A 17290-nucleotide genomic window follows, 5' to 3' on the forward strand; every position below is an offset into this window, starting at 1 on the left:
AGGGGGGGTTGTCTAAAGTAGTATTGTTAGTCTGGGTGAATAGAGAGACAGAGCCCTTGATGGGGGGAGGAGGGGAAGAGGCTTGACCTTGGCTGCAACCTGCTCTCTAGCTCTGCCTTAACCCCTCTTTGCCGGGTGTGAGAGACAGGAAGTGGTGGAAGAGGATTTGAGAGTGGTGCAGGACCGCAGGAAGCGTGAGAAACCTGTGTTGACCTCACTATTCCTGCCTGTATGTGTGTGTGTGTGTTTGCGTGTGTTCTCTTTGGTTGTGCTGTTTGTGCAGCTGGGAAGTATAGGTTCAGTCAAGTCTTGATCAGAGGGCTGTGGTTTGTGTTGCTTAGTTTGTCGTTTATTCTGTGTGCGTGTGTGTGTGTGTGTGTGTGTGTGTGTGTGTGTGTGTGTGTGTGTGTGTGTGTGTGTGTGTGTGTGTGTGTGTGTGTGTGTGTGTGTGTGTGTGTGTGTCTCTTTCTCTCTGTGGGTCTGCTGGGCATCCCTCCTTTGATTCATTTTAAAACGGTCAGACACCCAAACAAACACACACACACACACACACACTACATACCACACACATACAAACACACACACACATACACACACACACACACACACTACATACCACACACACATACATACACACACACACACACACACACACAAACAAACACACAAACCACATACTACATACCACACACACACACACATGCACACATATCACACAGATACACTCAAAAGTCTCAGGTGAAGGGTTGCAACACATTTATTAAAGGCTAATTGATATAAACCTGTTCTTCCAGGGGTTCAACGGGAAACGTAATATGTAACCAGTATTGCTCAGGGACATCGGCACTCAGAAACCCACATTTAGAATAAGAAAATATTTTTTAAGTTACAGTCATTCATTATGTTGTTCATAATAAACAAACACATTAGATTCAAAATGATGCCCCCCCCCCCTCTCTCTCTCTCCATCTCTCTCTCTCCTCTGCCCTTCCTGCAGTTCTACCTGCAGTCCAGGTTCACTTGGCGCGGGGCGCGGCTCCTGCGGCCCCTGCTCCAGTTCACCCTGCTGATGATGGCCTTTTACACGGGCCTGTCGCGGGTCTCCGACCATAAGCACCACCCCACCGACGTGCTGGCCGGCTTCTTCCAGGGGGCCCTGGTGGCCTGCTGCACAGTGAGTGAACCGCCTGCTTACTGATGCGCGGCAGTACTGAACACGCTCAGCCTCCACCACGTTGAACTCTGAACCTCATTGTAATGGTTGGGCCTCTCTCCCAAGCATCGAGGAACCCCTTTTAAAAACACTTATTTCTCCCCCCCCCCACGGCTCTCTGTATTCTTATTGCATTTTCACTATCCACCAACCGTTCTCCGTACTGTTGTCTATCGCTGTCTCTCTTTCTCATCTCCCTCTCTCATTTCCTTTCTCCACTCTTCTGCGAAATTGAAAAACAGACCAGGCAGTGAAGTGAGGAGAATCTGATTCCCTATAATGAAGAACACATTACTGGGAACCAAGCCTGTGTCTGTGTGTGTGCGTGCGTGTGCGTGTGGTGTGTGTGTGTGTGTGTGTGTGTGTGTGTGTGTGTGTGTGTGTGTGTGTGTGTGTGTGTGTGTGTGTTTGTTTGTTTGTTTGTTTGTTTGTTTGTTTGTTTGTTTGTTTGTTTGTTTGTTTGTTTGTTTGTTTGTTTGTTTGTTTGTTTGTTTGTTTGTTTGTTTGTTTGTTTGTTTGTTTGTTTGTTTGTTTGTGAAGTCCTATATTTTACTACACACTTCATCCCTTTATTGGTGACATAGTCATGGTGACATACCGTCATGGCAGTCGCCAGATTTCCATTAACCAGTAGCGTACCGTGGGGTTTAAGTCAGGGCCTTCAGTAACGAACTCCAACAACGGCCAACCCCCAAACACTCAGACATGCACACAAATTTCATATTAGGTGCCGATACAACCAACACAGCCACAATATGTGCTACTGCATAACATCCACAACAAGACAGTTGATCTTCAGCAACAACAACAGCGCACACGTTACACCACTTTGCATTACCGCAGAGCTAGAGTAATGCAGCATCACCATCAGATCTTTCCTAATGTTACTCCGCAACCAGATTGCACATCACACACATGACACAAAAACAAGTGTTCACAGTTATTGTTATTTTCACCGGATGCTGCAACGCCAGTTCATTAACAAAAATGAAACATACAAGTAGGCCTTTATGCCACATATTTTACAACAGCTATTCCAGCCAGAATATTAAGCCCACAGGAGTAGTAGTGAACGGGTTCATTTAATATGCTTATTAAGCGGCATCCACACACAGCATTACCATTAAGCCTACTGCCCAAATTCCAGCAATATATTTGTGTTTCCAACCATTACAAAAAATGCGTTATAAACTAAAGTACCACAACAACATTATCGCTCCTACACAGTGCAAAGTAAAACTCACCCATCACCCATGGCCTGATGTTTTGAAGCTACCTTGGTGAAGCTGTTAAGACTGCTAAATCTGGCGCTGTTCCATGTCCCCTTACTGATGTTGAACAGCAAACACGGCCAGCAGAATAGCTTGTTCTGAACGGTGCTAGCCGTTGGCCAGTCATAGCAGCTGTAGTTGCACTCTGTAAAGTGCCGCACAAAACCTTTACCGACCTGGGTCAGCCTATCCAGCTTCGGTGTAGGTCTTCCTCTTGAAATTAAATCTGTCTTCTCTCTAAACGATCGCCTTGAAAAATGCAAACGAAGGAGATCAGAAACAGGATCGCTAGGTGCTATGAAGGCGGTGGCCATAGTAGTTTACTATCAACTCTGTACCACCAACAATTCAAAATTCGCTGATGACATCACCGGGGGCCAGTGCCGGCATATTGCTGAGCCCTGGGGGCGTTCTACACATCAACATTTGATAGCTGATTACACACGTCAGTCAAATTTATTATCCAATGGGAGGTGGCAGCTTCAGCGAAAGGCTAGCAATACTTTTAGTGCTGGCCCCGTTGGTCCATGTAACCTAGCTGTGATGCGTTATTCACCTGAGCTCAGCCTTACAAAAAAAAAACGTTTTTCCTTTTGGAATTATGTTGTAAGTACTGAAAAAAATATGGAATTAAGATGCGTTCAGACACAAATTAATGTAATTTTGAAAAAAATAATGTACATATATTATTTAGATTTTGACAGGGCCAGCAAAAAAGACCCTACTGGCCCTGACGGCCCTCAACTGCCGTTAACCCTCATCATTAAGATCAGCCAGCTGGCGCCAAGGAGAGTTAAATGGAGTCGAGGGTGGAAAGGAGAGGGAGAGGGACAAGAGAGGGTATTAGGCTTTGAACGAGGAATAAGGCTGTTAATTATTATTATTTTTTTATTTGGCAGCTTGGGCGCTTACTGCACAGCAGGCTTCAGTAAAGTATGCTGTCTAAGGGAAAAATATAGAAACCCACGCCCATATGGACATGCCTACAGACACACACACATACACACACATACACACAAACAAACTGTTTGCGTGGGGAGATTTATGAAACAGAACTGGTAATGTTGCCTCTGGCTGACCATGGCAGAGCCGAAACTCCTGCTTGTATTCTCTCTCACACAAACACACAAACACACACACACACACAAACACAAGCCGTTTTTGAAATCTGCCCCTTATGACATCACAGTTGGGCATGTCCACCTAGATGTGTGACGGATAGATGAGCAACGTTATCTACAGTCCACTTGGTAGGCTGGTTGACTGATCTATCCAGCACACATCTAAGTGGACACGCCCACCTGTGATGTCATAAGGGGCAGATTTCCAAAACGGCTTGTAACGGCTAATCACACCACACCTGGTGGAATGTCATGGGACCTTTAACCTTTTTAGGTACCTTTTCAGGATCCAAGGTCTGTAGCTTCAATAGGATTATTGGAATCAAGCAGGGGTTGAATGTACAAGGGAATAGCAAGACTGCAGCTAGGCGTAGCTCTTGGAAGACTTCACCTCTGGGCCGGGAGGGGGAATCATCCCAGTGCTTTTAGAAATATGCTCAGCTTCTCTACTCTTGACCTCTGGATTGGCCTAGTCTGCTAGCAGGGGTGAGAAGGAGGAGGAGGAAGAGGATAAGGGGGAGGAGGAGGAGCAGGAGGAGGAAGAGGAGAACGGTGAGGAGGAGGAGGGAGAGGAGGGGAGGGAGAGGGGGGCCATTTTTTCTACACACTCTTCTACTACTACAACTCACAAATACACACACTCATTGAGAACCCACCGGCAGGGGCCTCGTACATACTACGCATGCATACCTAACCATACACAGACTATGAGGGAACTGATTAGCACATACACACACGCACACAAACACACACACACATAGCCCTATGTCACACATACACCCCATCCATGAACACACACATACACATATATGCATGTGGACATCTTCCATAACCCCAACCATGTGCAGACACCAGTTACATTCTTACGCAACCATATTCATAATATTGACACTGCAGACACACACACACACACACACACACACACACACACTTACAAACACAGTCCAACCCCTGCTGATTGGAACAGTGGGTTCAGTTTTACGATACTTCACTCCAATTCTGATTTCCCCACTGTAAGGAGTAACCAACATCTGGTAGCACTTCTCAGCTGAGCTGGTCCTGCTCCTCCTTTCCTCTGTGAGAGCATTGCACAGGACTAGAAGGGGGATCATGGGGGACAGACCAAAAGGTATTAAACCTGGGTGCATAAGATCCTCAATAAAGCTTAAATTACCCCCACAGAAAAACCCCAGCTAAAATTCGAGAAAATGGATGGTCACTCAGACAAAATTACAATACTCTGGTTTGATCACTGCCCTCCGTCTAATGAGCAAAGGTTTTGATAATGGCAGAAATGAGTTCACACTGTCGGATAACAGGAATTCATTTTATGCATGGCAATGAAACACAAAACTCCCATAATAAGTTAAAGCTATTTGAGATGTTTGAAATGTGCCTTGTGTCATTTGTTACGTTTCTTTATGATAACATTGTTAATTTTCTGCCTTTGATCTGGAGGTCACATTAAGAGTGCCTGAGAAATGCATGAAATTCCATCCTTCACCTGCTGCCAATAGGAACATCTACATGAAACAACCTGAACTCGATGAAAATACATGTTGATATACGCATACACAAGCACACACACATACACACACACACACACAAAATCAACAAACCATATGTTAAAGTGTAATTCCGGCGGAAATTGAACCCAGGTTATTTATCGCCATGAAGACCCATCAAATATGCCCTCCAGACACTTTTTTTCGTTGATAATCGAGTATAGAGCTTGCCCGCGAATGCCCGGAGCAATGTAATAGCTCCTCATAGCTGAGTGTTGATGTGTCCCTGAGCAAGACACTTAACCCCAACTGCTCCTGATGAGCTGTCGCCTTGCATGGTTGACTCTGCCGTCGGTGTGTCAATGTGTGTAATAACCGATGTAAGTCGCTTTGGATAAAAGCGTCTGCTAAATGCCCTAATTGTAATTGTAATTGTAATAGCCCAAATGGCTTCCATTATATTGGAGAGGGGTGGTGTGAACGCTTCCAAATCTACATTTTTTTAACCACTAATATTGCTCAAAATAGCAACAAACCTCTGCAGTAGCATGACTAGGGTCCCTACACATAAAACGAAGCATTAACAACTTAGTTACTGGGAGTACTGGGAGTTTATTAAAGAAGACTGTTTTCCAAGTCTGTGCCTTACCGGTAGGTCCATGTTTCCAGGAAGTCCACACAAGTCGATTACCGGCTACCGGAAATAATATAATAGAGGCGCCAACAATTTATCAAGGGGGGAGAATGTTAAGTTACATTTTTATTATCTATTATATTTTTTACGGTAGCCGGTAATCGACTTGTGTGGTCTTCCTGGAAACATGGACCTTTGAGCAATATTAGTGGTAGCCAATATAATGGAAGCCATTTGGGCTGTTACATTGCTCCGGGCATTCGCGGGCAAGCTCTATACTCGATTATCAACGAAAAAAAGTGTCTGGTGGGCTTATTTTATGGGTCTTCATACCGAAAAAGACCCTGAGTTCAATTTTCACACTTTATCATTCAGTTGACATGGTGTTGGAATTTTGTTTTACACATTAATTGATTTGGATAGTCAAATAGCTCAAAACAAAATGATGGAAATAACTGCCGGAGCAAAGCCTCAGTTAACTCTGGGATAAGCCAGGAAGTTCCTACCTGTCACATACGGCCATCCACTCTGACCCAGTTTTCCACCATGGGGTATGGTGAAGGTCAAGCGAGACTTAAGTCAAACAGGAAGCAGCTGTCAGAGAGAAAGAGAGAAAGCGGAGGGGTGGTGTTGGTTTATTTACAGGTTTCATTGTCACCATCAGAGATAGAGGAGGGTCGAGGAGTCAGGTCCGACACAATGCTCCGCCAAGGGTTGTTTGTTTCCTGTCTTCTTCTTTCTCTGCCGCTCTCATGTCCTCTTAAAAACACACAGAGACACAAAGAAAACAGTGAAAGCCACTAGATCGTAGGCCAGTCAGTGTCTGGTGGTCATTAGAGTCCCAAATGGCTGCTTGATAACCCTACGCCAACACAATGGAACCCAACAACCTCACTTTACTTTAGTTTTCAGCAAAGAACAAGGATGTGGGTGATTCTACACAGTTGTTGACTAAAAAGTGTCTAAATCGACTGCAATTGTTACTTTTTCCCTCTAAAGCACATGGTATTTATTTTGTTTTTCTTATGTTTGCACTTCCTGAGCTCAATAACTTCCTTTGTGACTCACATTTGACATTGCTCAGATGTGACCTCATTTGGGGCAAGCACATTTTGATTGATTCGAAACATGAACTCACAAGAACATGAATTTGAATACGCAAACATACACATACTTAAAAAGAGCTCACACAAATTTTCCTGCTGAGACCAGAGGTTCCCGCTGGCTTATTTCCAGCTAAACGGCATTAAAGAGCGCCCCCTTGTCCCTTCATAGCCAACTTTGCACACTCACCTTTTGAACACAATGGACCAGGAGTGAGTTGCACGTACATACACATAGTATGCATTCACGTACATGCAAAAAACGAACAGACTTAAACAGTGCTCATTGGAGACTAGGAAGATGGTTTGTGTCTGGGTGTTTAATGGGAGGCACAGACATTCTGCCAAATGATTTCTGTCATTGAAAGGTCACCCGTAAAGGTCACAAAATGCCAGGTCTCCCCACACATGCCGGCATGAGCGCCCACTTTCTCACTTACATGGAAACACACGCACACACACATATACACACACGCACTCAAAGACAATCTCACACTCTTAAGGACTAACCAGCCAGCTCATTACCCTCTATGGTGTCAATGTATCCACCACTGATCTCCTTTGACATTTGTGACCAGAGACCATACCAGCTGTCTCTTGAGCTAGCAATTCACATGTTCTAGTCCGCCTAGAAGAGATTTTGAAGGGACATGAGGGATAGTTACTCCAGCTGACTATCATGAGAAAGAATTCCCATTGTGTTAGTCCCTCTACGGGAATGCAGGGAGCATTTTGACCTGCTGCTCAGCAGGCCTTTCCTGTGTCGGCCCAGAGCCGGCCAGAGAGTGGCATGAAGCTCTCCCTCCGGAGCCCAGAGTCTTCCTAACAGCAGCCCTCATCATTCGTTGGCACAGTATGTTCTATAGTCCCATTTCCTGCCCACCCATTCCCAGTCTCCTTTTGATTGTATGATGTCATCAGGACCTCAGGAAGAGGTTTCTCGTCCTTGACTCTGAATTTCTAACTCAGCAGTCTGCCTCCATTTACCCAGGAAATAGGTCTGTACAATTGCCTGGGAGACTTTGCAACCAAGATGTGGTTTTTCTGTTTCTTTCGAGAATGATTCTGATTATTGACTATGATTGGGCTGATGACGCAAGGTTGAGCCCATAAGATCAGCTTCCTGTCACTTTTATGGTGTGCAGCTCTTAGATCACTTCCTCCTGCCAGATCGCTTTACTAGTTCTAGTCTTGTCTTTCAAAAACCCAAATGGAGTTGAACCCCGCCAAGATGTTGTCATGCCACCTAGTTCATTTTCCATATTTTCTTGCCCAGTAAAATTAATTCTGAGTGAAGAATTATTATTATGAGTCTGGCTCAACAGGAAAGGCAGAATTTCCTTACCCTTCCCTCTTTGATTCTCCTTTTCTTTGAGCTCTCTAGAATGTTGTTTATGATCCCACCCTCCCCATCTCTCATCCTCTACCTGTTCCTCCCTGTGTGTCCACCAATGGCTCTTGCGTTGTTACTGATCACTTTCTCTCTCTCTCTCTCTCTCTCTCTCTCTCTCTCTCTCTCTCCTTCCACCAGGTGTACTTAGTGTCCGATCTTTTCAAACCCAAGACCCCGCCGGCCGCGCCCCCTCCCTCGCCCATCAAGAAGGAGCTCCTCCCTTCCTCTGACATCATCGACCGGAACAAACACCACAACATGGTGTGAGACCAGGGGGGCCTTGGCACTCTACGCCTCCTTTTTCTTTCCTCCCTTGTGACTGAGGAGCCAATTGCAGCGCTGCTCAACCCTCCCCATCAGACAGTAGAATGTAGCGAGGAGAGACGATACGGCTGCTTCTCCAACGTTAACCCTCCTCCGCCGTGCGCCGCCTTCAACGGGCCCAAAACAACACACTGTAGGTAGAAAAAGGCCCTGGGATTTGAGATTTGCACACATAAAGTCCACTATCAGTATCCAGACGCATTATTCACTGCCGTTATGTTTACTACTATCCACCCGCCCGTTGTGTTTGTGTTTGACCAATAGTTACCAAAAATAATTTGAAGCTATAGAAGTATGACTTAAATTAAGATCAACAAGGGCCGGGGGTTTAGAAGGAGGGGGTTTGGCGTTGAAGTGAAACGTCCTCTGAGTATGAAAGCTTTGTCCTCTATGTACACAAAAAAAGTGGAGAGATTGAAAGACGAAGAAACATAAAACAAACGATTGAAGGAAATTCATGTGATTCTTAGACAAAGTCCCTGCGTCAAAGGAAGATGGATCTCGTCTCTGTGTGGCCTATATACGCCGTAAGAAAAACACCCCATGCGATCCGTAGGAACATTATAGCTGCGCAGTATACCTAGCAGCATAGATATATTAACAGTATAGAGAAAAACAATGTTAAACATATAGCACTATTTTTATTTTGTTTTACATTACAGTGTCCATTATCACCACTCGCTGCCTGAGACTTGTTGTCTGTGAAAGCGCTTAATGATGCTGTCGTCACGGCGACAGAAGCAAGAGTTAGAAATGACGTACTCGTCAAACTCCATATCTGGTGGAGACAAAGTCGATGAGTCACTCCTCATAAAACCAGAACAGTGTGACACAGTCACAGTACACTTCCAATACTGTAATGTTTGGGACAGGTTGTTACCACTCGGCGAGATCAGCATCAGCAGCCGTCAGTGAGCCAGGGGAAGGGTTCTAAGGACCAGGGTTTACAACCAGGACCCTCTTTCTCCTGACTCATGAACTCTTGTGTCAATTTGACTAGTGCATCAAGCGTTTCACAGTGAACTATCAGAGCAGCCCTAACCCGGGATGTTGCATTTCATTTTTTATATAATTTTTTGTAAGGGGGAGATGGGAAATTTAGGGGGTCTATTTTCTTTGGGTGTAGGGGGGAGAGGGGGTTAGAATCTCTCAGGACCTGGGCGAGGGGTGTGGCTGTGCCATGCTTCTTGCTCTGGCGTCGGAGCCGTCTGATTGGTTGCGTGATAGGAAGGGGATTGGTGGGGCAAAAGCATAGGGGTGTGGTCTGTCACCTTGGAGAGATGGCATTGATTGACAGCTAAGCTGGCACATTATTTGGGGATGAACAGGGCTCTTCCCGCTGGTAGGGAGGGGCTCTCACCCGCCCAATAGCTCATAAACAGTGTGTGTGTGTGTTGTGTGTGTGTGTGTGTGTGTGTGTGTGTGTGTGTGTGTGTGTGTGTGTGTGTGTGTGTGTGTGTGTGTATGTGTATGTGTTTGTCTGTGTGCCTAATGTGAATTTTGTATTTTGTCCATTATACTCATGTGGTTGTCATGGTGTACTTTACTTGTACATATCCCGTGTATGTGTGTGTGCGTGTGTGTGTGTGCGAGTATGATGCATGGCTGAATACCAGTTTGTAACTGCTCTGCCCTTTACTTTTATCCTTTATGTGTGTGTGTGTGTGTGTGTGTATGTTTGCGTGTGTAGACTCCCTGGTCCTCCCCGCCCCCCCCACACTTTTCATCACACACTGTTGTCTGAGCCAAGTGTGTGTGTGTTAGCGTGTGTGTGTTGGCGTCCATGTACGTGTGCCACTTTGTATTTGAGAGTGTGAGGCCTTGGGACTTCCCAGTCAGGTGAAGCTTATTAAAAACTGTGGATCTAATATTTTATTTTTATCTTTTAACCTATGTGTGTTCCAGTGTAATCAATAACAGTTGTACAGTACCACTTGCATACAGCAGCTCTTCCTACTGCACACAGCCGCAGACTCCAGGCCCCGCCATTGTTGCACACCTTTTCTCATCGTACAGTCCGTCCCATCATCTCAACAAGTGTTCTACTTACCTTATTTTTTATATATATATAAATAATGTATAGATCAGTACAACACCATTAACTCTGTAAGATATTGTTCCTAAATGTGTTTAGATATATCCACTATGATTACAGACCTGTGTTCTTTACAAAGTGCTGCTTTCAAAGCATCGATTGACTGATTTATTGTCCTTGTATCTAGATAACAAAAAATGTAAATTGTGGTAAATATGTTTTTAATATGCGTTCAACCACAAAATACACACAAAATGTATTCAATACACCATTAGTATTTTTTTTATTCTCTCCTTTTAGTACAAAAGAAATAACAACATTTGTTTCTTTCTGCTAAATCTACTCTAATACATGCGATAAATAAAAATGAAAAGCTCATTACCAACACACCTTTGCTTTGTGCATTTTATTGTTGTGTCTTCACCCCATCATCACAGATTAGATGGGTACTCTACTCTAGGTGGTCCACGCTCAGACAAAAGGTGGGAAGGTCTGCAGCCTATCTGTAAGAATCCTTGAGCAAGTCACCCCCATATTGCCTCCCTGCTACTTAATGCCGTTTTTTACGATTGCATAAACACTAAAATCAAAAGAATCACACAATTATCAAATGACTAAACTCATTGAGCATAATATTGGCCCAGATATGCACCACTATAAGCACAATGTCAGCCTCACACTTTTTGCAAAACAATACACACAGTGATTTGCAAAACACTAAACACACTTGTATACCTTAGACACAGAAGTATATCAGGATAACACTTCCTTGCCATTCCAAAGCACTGACTGTCAAATTACCCCACCTATGAACCAATTGGTTAAACACAGCCGTCAGGTATGCAAACACATGCTTGCTTAATTGTAGACATCAGGTTCAAGCACTATAAACATGCAGCAGGTTAGTTCACTTGCCTTTACTGTTACCAAAATTGAAGGAGTCAGAAAAATAGTGAGGGTGAGAGGGGGAATCCACAGAAGAGAAAAAGGAGGTATAGGAAGAGGATTCAAGATTCAAAGGTTTGCACACACACACATGCACACAGCTGCGCACAACACACATATTGTGTGGACAAAATCACTTTGGTAGGTGTGTGGAGGGTTAACCCCAGCCATATACATATTTTGCCAATTGCTTGAACACTTTAGACACACATGCTTAGACCAAAGTAACACAACTTGAAGTTGTTGTTACTATACCTTAAACACATGTAACCATACCTTAAACAAAAGCGCTGCTTTGTTCTTCAGTTGCACACTTGCACCTTTCTGCGATACACTTGCTCCTGCACAGTACACACTATTGCACACATGTGACACTTAGTTCAAAAATGAAATCTCAGTGTACCATTGGGAAAACACATTTGTTCAAAAAACAAAACACATTGGGTAATTAAAAACAGCTGAAAACACTTGTTACAAAACTGAACACAAATCAGCCTGCTACAAAAAGGCCAAATGACATTTGTGCACGTCCCGGGGCAGCGCAGGGGAAATATATCCTTGTGTGCCGCCATAAGCCTTTGAGGATAACTGCACCGTCATGCAAAAATAGGTCCCTACAAAACCCAACATGTCATCGCATTTCTAGATGCACATCATGATGCAGCTGTATAGGACAGATCAGAGCAGCCCAGGTTTGTTGTTGTCTGGGATAATGTTAGTTTATATTGGGCTGTTCTGGTCCAGAACTGGTTCACCAACCATAATCAATTTGAAGTCGTATACCTACCCCCCTTATTCGCCATTTCTAAACCCTATAGAATATGTTTTTTTTCGGTTTGGAGATGGCGTGTATATGACAGCCAACCACATGCCCGCACGCCTCTCCTGCAGGCAATGGAACAGGCCTGCGGAGACATTGAGGTAAGGTCAATCCATGGATGGATTCGGCACACATGGCGAGGATCAATTAGCCCAACCACACACAATTGCCATGTTTTTCTGTGTTTACAGTACAGTTGTGTATTTTTGTTTGATTTTTGCTTGAACTGAATTTACTGCACTAAGCGCGGAACTGCAATGTTCAGTATTGAGTATTTGATTTTTTGGTTGTTGTGCAAACGTGCCTTCTGTGGAACTGAATAAAAACAGTGAATATGGAAAACTGTAGTGTTTTATATAAAGTAGACTAGTGTGTTGCTGCTGATCTAAAAGTGTATTCAAATGATGCAAGTGTGTATCATTTTGTCATCAGAGTGACATTTTGACAAAGGATTGTTAGGTTTCGATAGAAGAGTTTCAATTTGACATAGATGTGAATGGTATATTTCCCAGTGTTGTGTCTTAATTGCTTGTGTGTTGAGTTTTGACACAATGAGCCAAGTTTTGCAAAACGTGTTCAAGCAATGGGCAAAAACTGTAAATGAATATACAGTTTTATACTCATTCGAACATATCAAACATATATATTATTGTAGCCGATCCACAGAGCGCATGGACACCAGGGTTGCTTTTCAGCGCAAGCAAGTCGATTATTTCGACAATGGACAGTTCAACAAATCCCCAGTAACGTCACAGGGAGCGTTACTGGGGATCTCTTGCCACGATCGTCCAGGTGGTTCAGTCATTCCTCTCTGCTCCCGATTCCTTACTACAACACAAAGCAGGCACATAAGTACACACTCCCTGATTGGCTTGATTGCGAGCAGGTGTCCGCAATCAGGTCCAATCCCCCCAGCCGATCCGGTGCGCTCCCAACCTGCCCATACTCCCCCTGCAGGCCAGACGTCGCACGTCCCCCCACACACCCCCACCGCCCGACACAGGCCGGGGGCACATCCGGCCGCCAACTCACTCCGCCCCCCGGAGCGGGAGAGGAAGTCCGCCACGGCCATCTGCGCCCCGGGCCTGTGCACGACCCGAAAGTTAAAGGGCTGCAACGCTAGGTACCACCGGGTGATCCTCGCGTTGACGTCCTTCATGCGGTGGAGCCACTGGAAGGGGGCGTGGTTGGAGTAGAGGGTGAACGCGCGCCCCAGCAGGTAGTAGCGAAGGGCGCCGACCGCCCATCGGATGGCGAGACACTCCTTCTCCATCCTGCTGTACCGGCCCTCCCGGTCTGATAGTTTTCGGCTCAGGTACAGCACCGGGCGGTCGAACTCCTCCATCGCTGGGTCAGGACCGCGGCCAACCCCCTATCCGACGCGTCCGTCTGCAGGGAAAAAGGGAGATCAAAGTTAGGAGCTCATAGGACCGACTTCCCACAGAGGGCTGTTTTAATAGCCTCAAATGACACCTGACAAGGCTCCGACCACTGGACTGTATCTGGGGCCCTCTTACGGGTGAGGTCGGTCAAGGGGCTGGCCAGGTCCGAGAAGTGCGGCACCAACTGCCGGTAGTACCCTGCCAGCCCCAAGAACCGCCTCACCTCCTTCTTGGTCCTGGGCCGAGGGGAGGCGACTGTCGCGGTCTTAGCGACCTGTGGCCGGACCTTCATCCCCCCAGGTGGTACCCCAGATACTAGATCTCCCTCCGCCCGATCACGTACTTCCTCGGGTTGGCCGTAAGCCCCGCCCGTCTCAGCGACTGAAGGACGGCCACCACCTGCCGCACATGCTGCTCCCACGTTCCACTATGGATGGCGATGTCATCAATGTAGGCAGCAGCATACGCGGCGTGGGGCCGTAACACCCGGTCCATCAGTCGCTGAAACGTGGCCGGGGCCCCGAACAACCCGAATGGAAGCACCTTGAATTGGTATAGACCGAGCGGAGTGGAGAAGGGTGTTTTCTCCCGGGCTGCTGGAGACAGCGGAATCTAACAGTAGCCCTTCGTGCAGTCCAGAGTCGTGTAATTGGTGGCCATGCCAAGCCGGTCCACGAGCTCGTCGATCCGAGGCATTGGATAGGCGTTGAACTTCGACACCGCGTTCACCCTACGATAGCCCACACAGAACCGGACAGACCCGTCCGGCTTCCCCACAAGCACGACGGGACTGCACCAGTCACTGTGAGACTCCTCGACCACGCCCAATTCTAACATGGTTGCTAATTCGCGCCGCACCATATCTTGTTTGTGGACGGGCAGCCTGTAGGGGCGTGTTCACACCGTTAACCCGGGCTGCGTCTTGATGTCGTGAGTAATTAACGGGGTGTGATCGGGCAGGGGCGAAAAGACGTTTTTGCTGTCACTGGACCCCTCCTCCCAGTTTTCTTTAATGAGGTCAAGGACGCCCCTGGGCTTGCGCCCATAAAGTAACTCAAATGGGGAAAACACCGTGGAAGCCTGGGGCACTTCCCGCACTGCAAACAACGGAGGGTCTAGCCATTGATGCCGATTTCGAGCATCCTCGTGTACAAACTTACGGATCATGGACATTAATGTCCGGTTAAACCTCTCACACAGGCCGTCCGTGGCTGCGTGATAGACGCTTGTGCGAATGGCCTTGACCTTCAACAACCCGTAAAGTTCCCTAATCGTGCGTGACATGAAATTGGTGCCCTGGTCAGTGAGAATCTCTTTCGGGATTCCCACTCGCGATATGACACGAAACAACGCCTGCGCAACACTCATCGCGGAGATGTTGCGCAACGGAATTGCTTCCGGCTATCGGGTTGCGTAGTCGATCAGGACTAACACAAATCGATACCCATGTGCGGAACGTTCTAATGGCCCGATAATGTCCATGCCAATGCGGTCGAAGGGGGCTTCCACCAGGGGAAGGGGCCGTAAGGGAGCCCTGGGGACGGCTGGGGGATTCACCAACTGGCACTCGGGGCAGGATGCGCACAACCTGCGCACCTCTGCCCGAATCCCCGGCCAATAGAACCGGGCCATAATCCGGTTAAGTGTTTTGTCGTACCCCAAATGGCCCACCATTGGGTTATAATGCGCCGCCTGGAAAACCATTTCCCGGCGGCTCCTGGGTACCAGAAACTGGGTGATAACCTCCTCACTCTGGGTGTCATGACTCGCCCGATAAAGCCTATCCCTAACCACCATAAAGTGTGGGTAAGTCAGTGCTGCGTCTGGCCGGACCCGACTCCCATCAATAACTATCACCTGGTCGTAGGCTGAGCTCAATGTGGCGTCACGAGACTGCTCGAGGTGGAAATCCACCATAGGTGGGAACCTCGGCGCTGGGACCTTGGGTTGGGGACCCCCCGCCTCCCCTGATCCCTGAGCAGCGTCGGACGCCCCCGCCTCGGCGCAGAAAAACAGCACACAACTTACATGTCCCCTACCTGTCGTGTCCACATCCCCGTAGTCCCCCTAACAGCCTGTGGAAACCCCGCCCAATCTAACCCAAGAATCAGGGGATGCGTGAGGTTCGAACTAACCGCCGCCTTAACACTATATTTTCTTCCCCCACAACGAATTTCCATAGGGACCAAAGGATACTCGTCCACATCCCCGTGTATACACCCAGGGGCGGATGATGTATAGGGGCGATTTGGGCGACGCACTACCAACTGGGAGAAAGAGGATTTTTTTTCTAACAAATTCTATCACAGCAAAAGTATTTTTCAGTGTTCTAGAAATATTATCTGTCATTGTCCAATCAGAATCGTCTTATTCAAGTCGCGTTTCAAATGGTCCCGCCTCTCTGGGCGAATTCATTGACGTGGAAATTCGCCCAAGCATTCTCCCATTGACTGTCATGTTAAAACTTTTTTTTTCGGAAAATGAGACTTCAATGCATTTTCTATGGGGATTTGGGACTCACCCTAACGTGCTTGCGTCATACGTAACTGAGCAAAGAGCGCGAAGGGATATCTTCGATCAAGTCACTTGCTAATTTCAACAAGGCTGCTAATGTGTGCAATTCTGTTGCGTCTCTGAAAGACGTTCCTTTTAGTCGACGATCCAATTCAGACAAATTGGCATTAAAACAATCAGGACCTTCAAAACCAAACTTAATAATTAAACAATTTTCTACAAAGGGGGGAAAGTCATACACCCGAGGATTTTCAACAAATTGGTACGAGAAAAAAAGCTGGCTAGCAGGTTGTGAAGAAGCTAACGCAGTCTTCTGCTACCACTGCCTACTCTTCCACACTGACACCCTGACGACAGACAGCACTGGTGAGTATCGACTGATGTGACAGATATGCACCATCTGTCTGAGAAAATTAAGAAGCATGTGATGTCAAAGATCCACATGGATAGCTGCTTGAGATTTGTGAATATTGGGAGGGTGAACATTGCCACTCAACTGGGCGAGGGATACCGGCTAGCTGTTCGTCGCCACAACGATGAGGTGAGCAAGAACCGACACATCCTCAACCAGCTCATCCAAGACGGTGCAGAATGAGCTTTTGGAATGTATGCTAGCGGTCGCACGGTAAAGGATTGTGGAGGAGGTCAAGTCAGCTTGCTATCTGGCAATCCAAGCTGATGAAAATATGGACGTCTCCACGCAGACACAGCTGGTGCTTGTGCTTAGATACATTGATGACAACCATGCAGTGCAGGAACGTTTTTTGGAGTTTATTCCCATCTCGGATTCAACGTCAGTTTCAATTGCCAGTGTACTTTTGGAGAGACTGAACCAGCTTTTGGCCGACGACAACGACAAAATGAAACTCGTTGCACAAGCTTACGGTGGTGCCAGTGTGATGAGGGGAGAGAAGGCTGGTGTGCAGCAAAAGGTGCGTGGACATTTTAAGAATGCCCATTATGTGCATTGCTATGCACATCAGCTTAATTTGATGCAGCAAGCTACCTCCCGCATCAAAAAAGTCAACGT

General features: G+C 46.5%; 1 protein-coding gene across 2 annotated transcripts in view; it reads left to right on the top strand.

Moving 5' to 3' along the window:
• plpp3 (phospholipid phosphatase 3) overlaps window positions 1-9645 on the top strand; it is a 34144-nt gene extending 24499 nt beyond the window's left edge. For both annotated transcript variants that reach the window (XM_079739219.1, XM_079739218.1), the window contains exons 6-7: window positions 998-1174; window positions 8379-9645. In XM_079739219.1, the coding sequence (XP_079595345.1) occupies window positions 998-1174; window positions 8379-8507 (306 nt within the window). In that variant the 3' untranslated portion in view covers window positions 8508-9645. The remainder of the gene's footprint in view (window positions 1-997; window positions 1175-8378) is intronic.
• Window positions 9646-17290: the final 7645 nt, after the last annotated feature.

Source organism: Pollachius pollachius (genome assembly GCF_949987615.1).
Source record: "Pollachius pollachius genome assembly, chromosome: 7".
Taxonomy (NCBI): domain Eukaryota; kingdom Metazoa; phylum Chordata; class Actinopteri; order Gadiformes; family Gadidae; genus Pollachius; species Pollachius pollachius.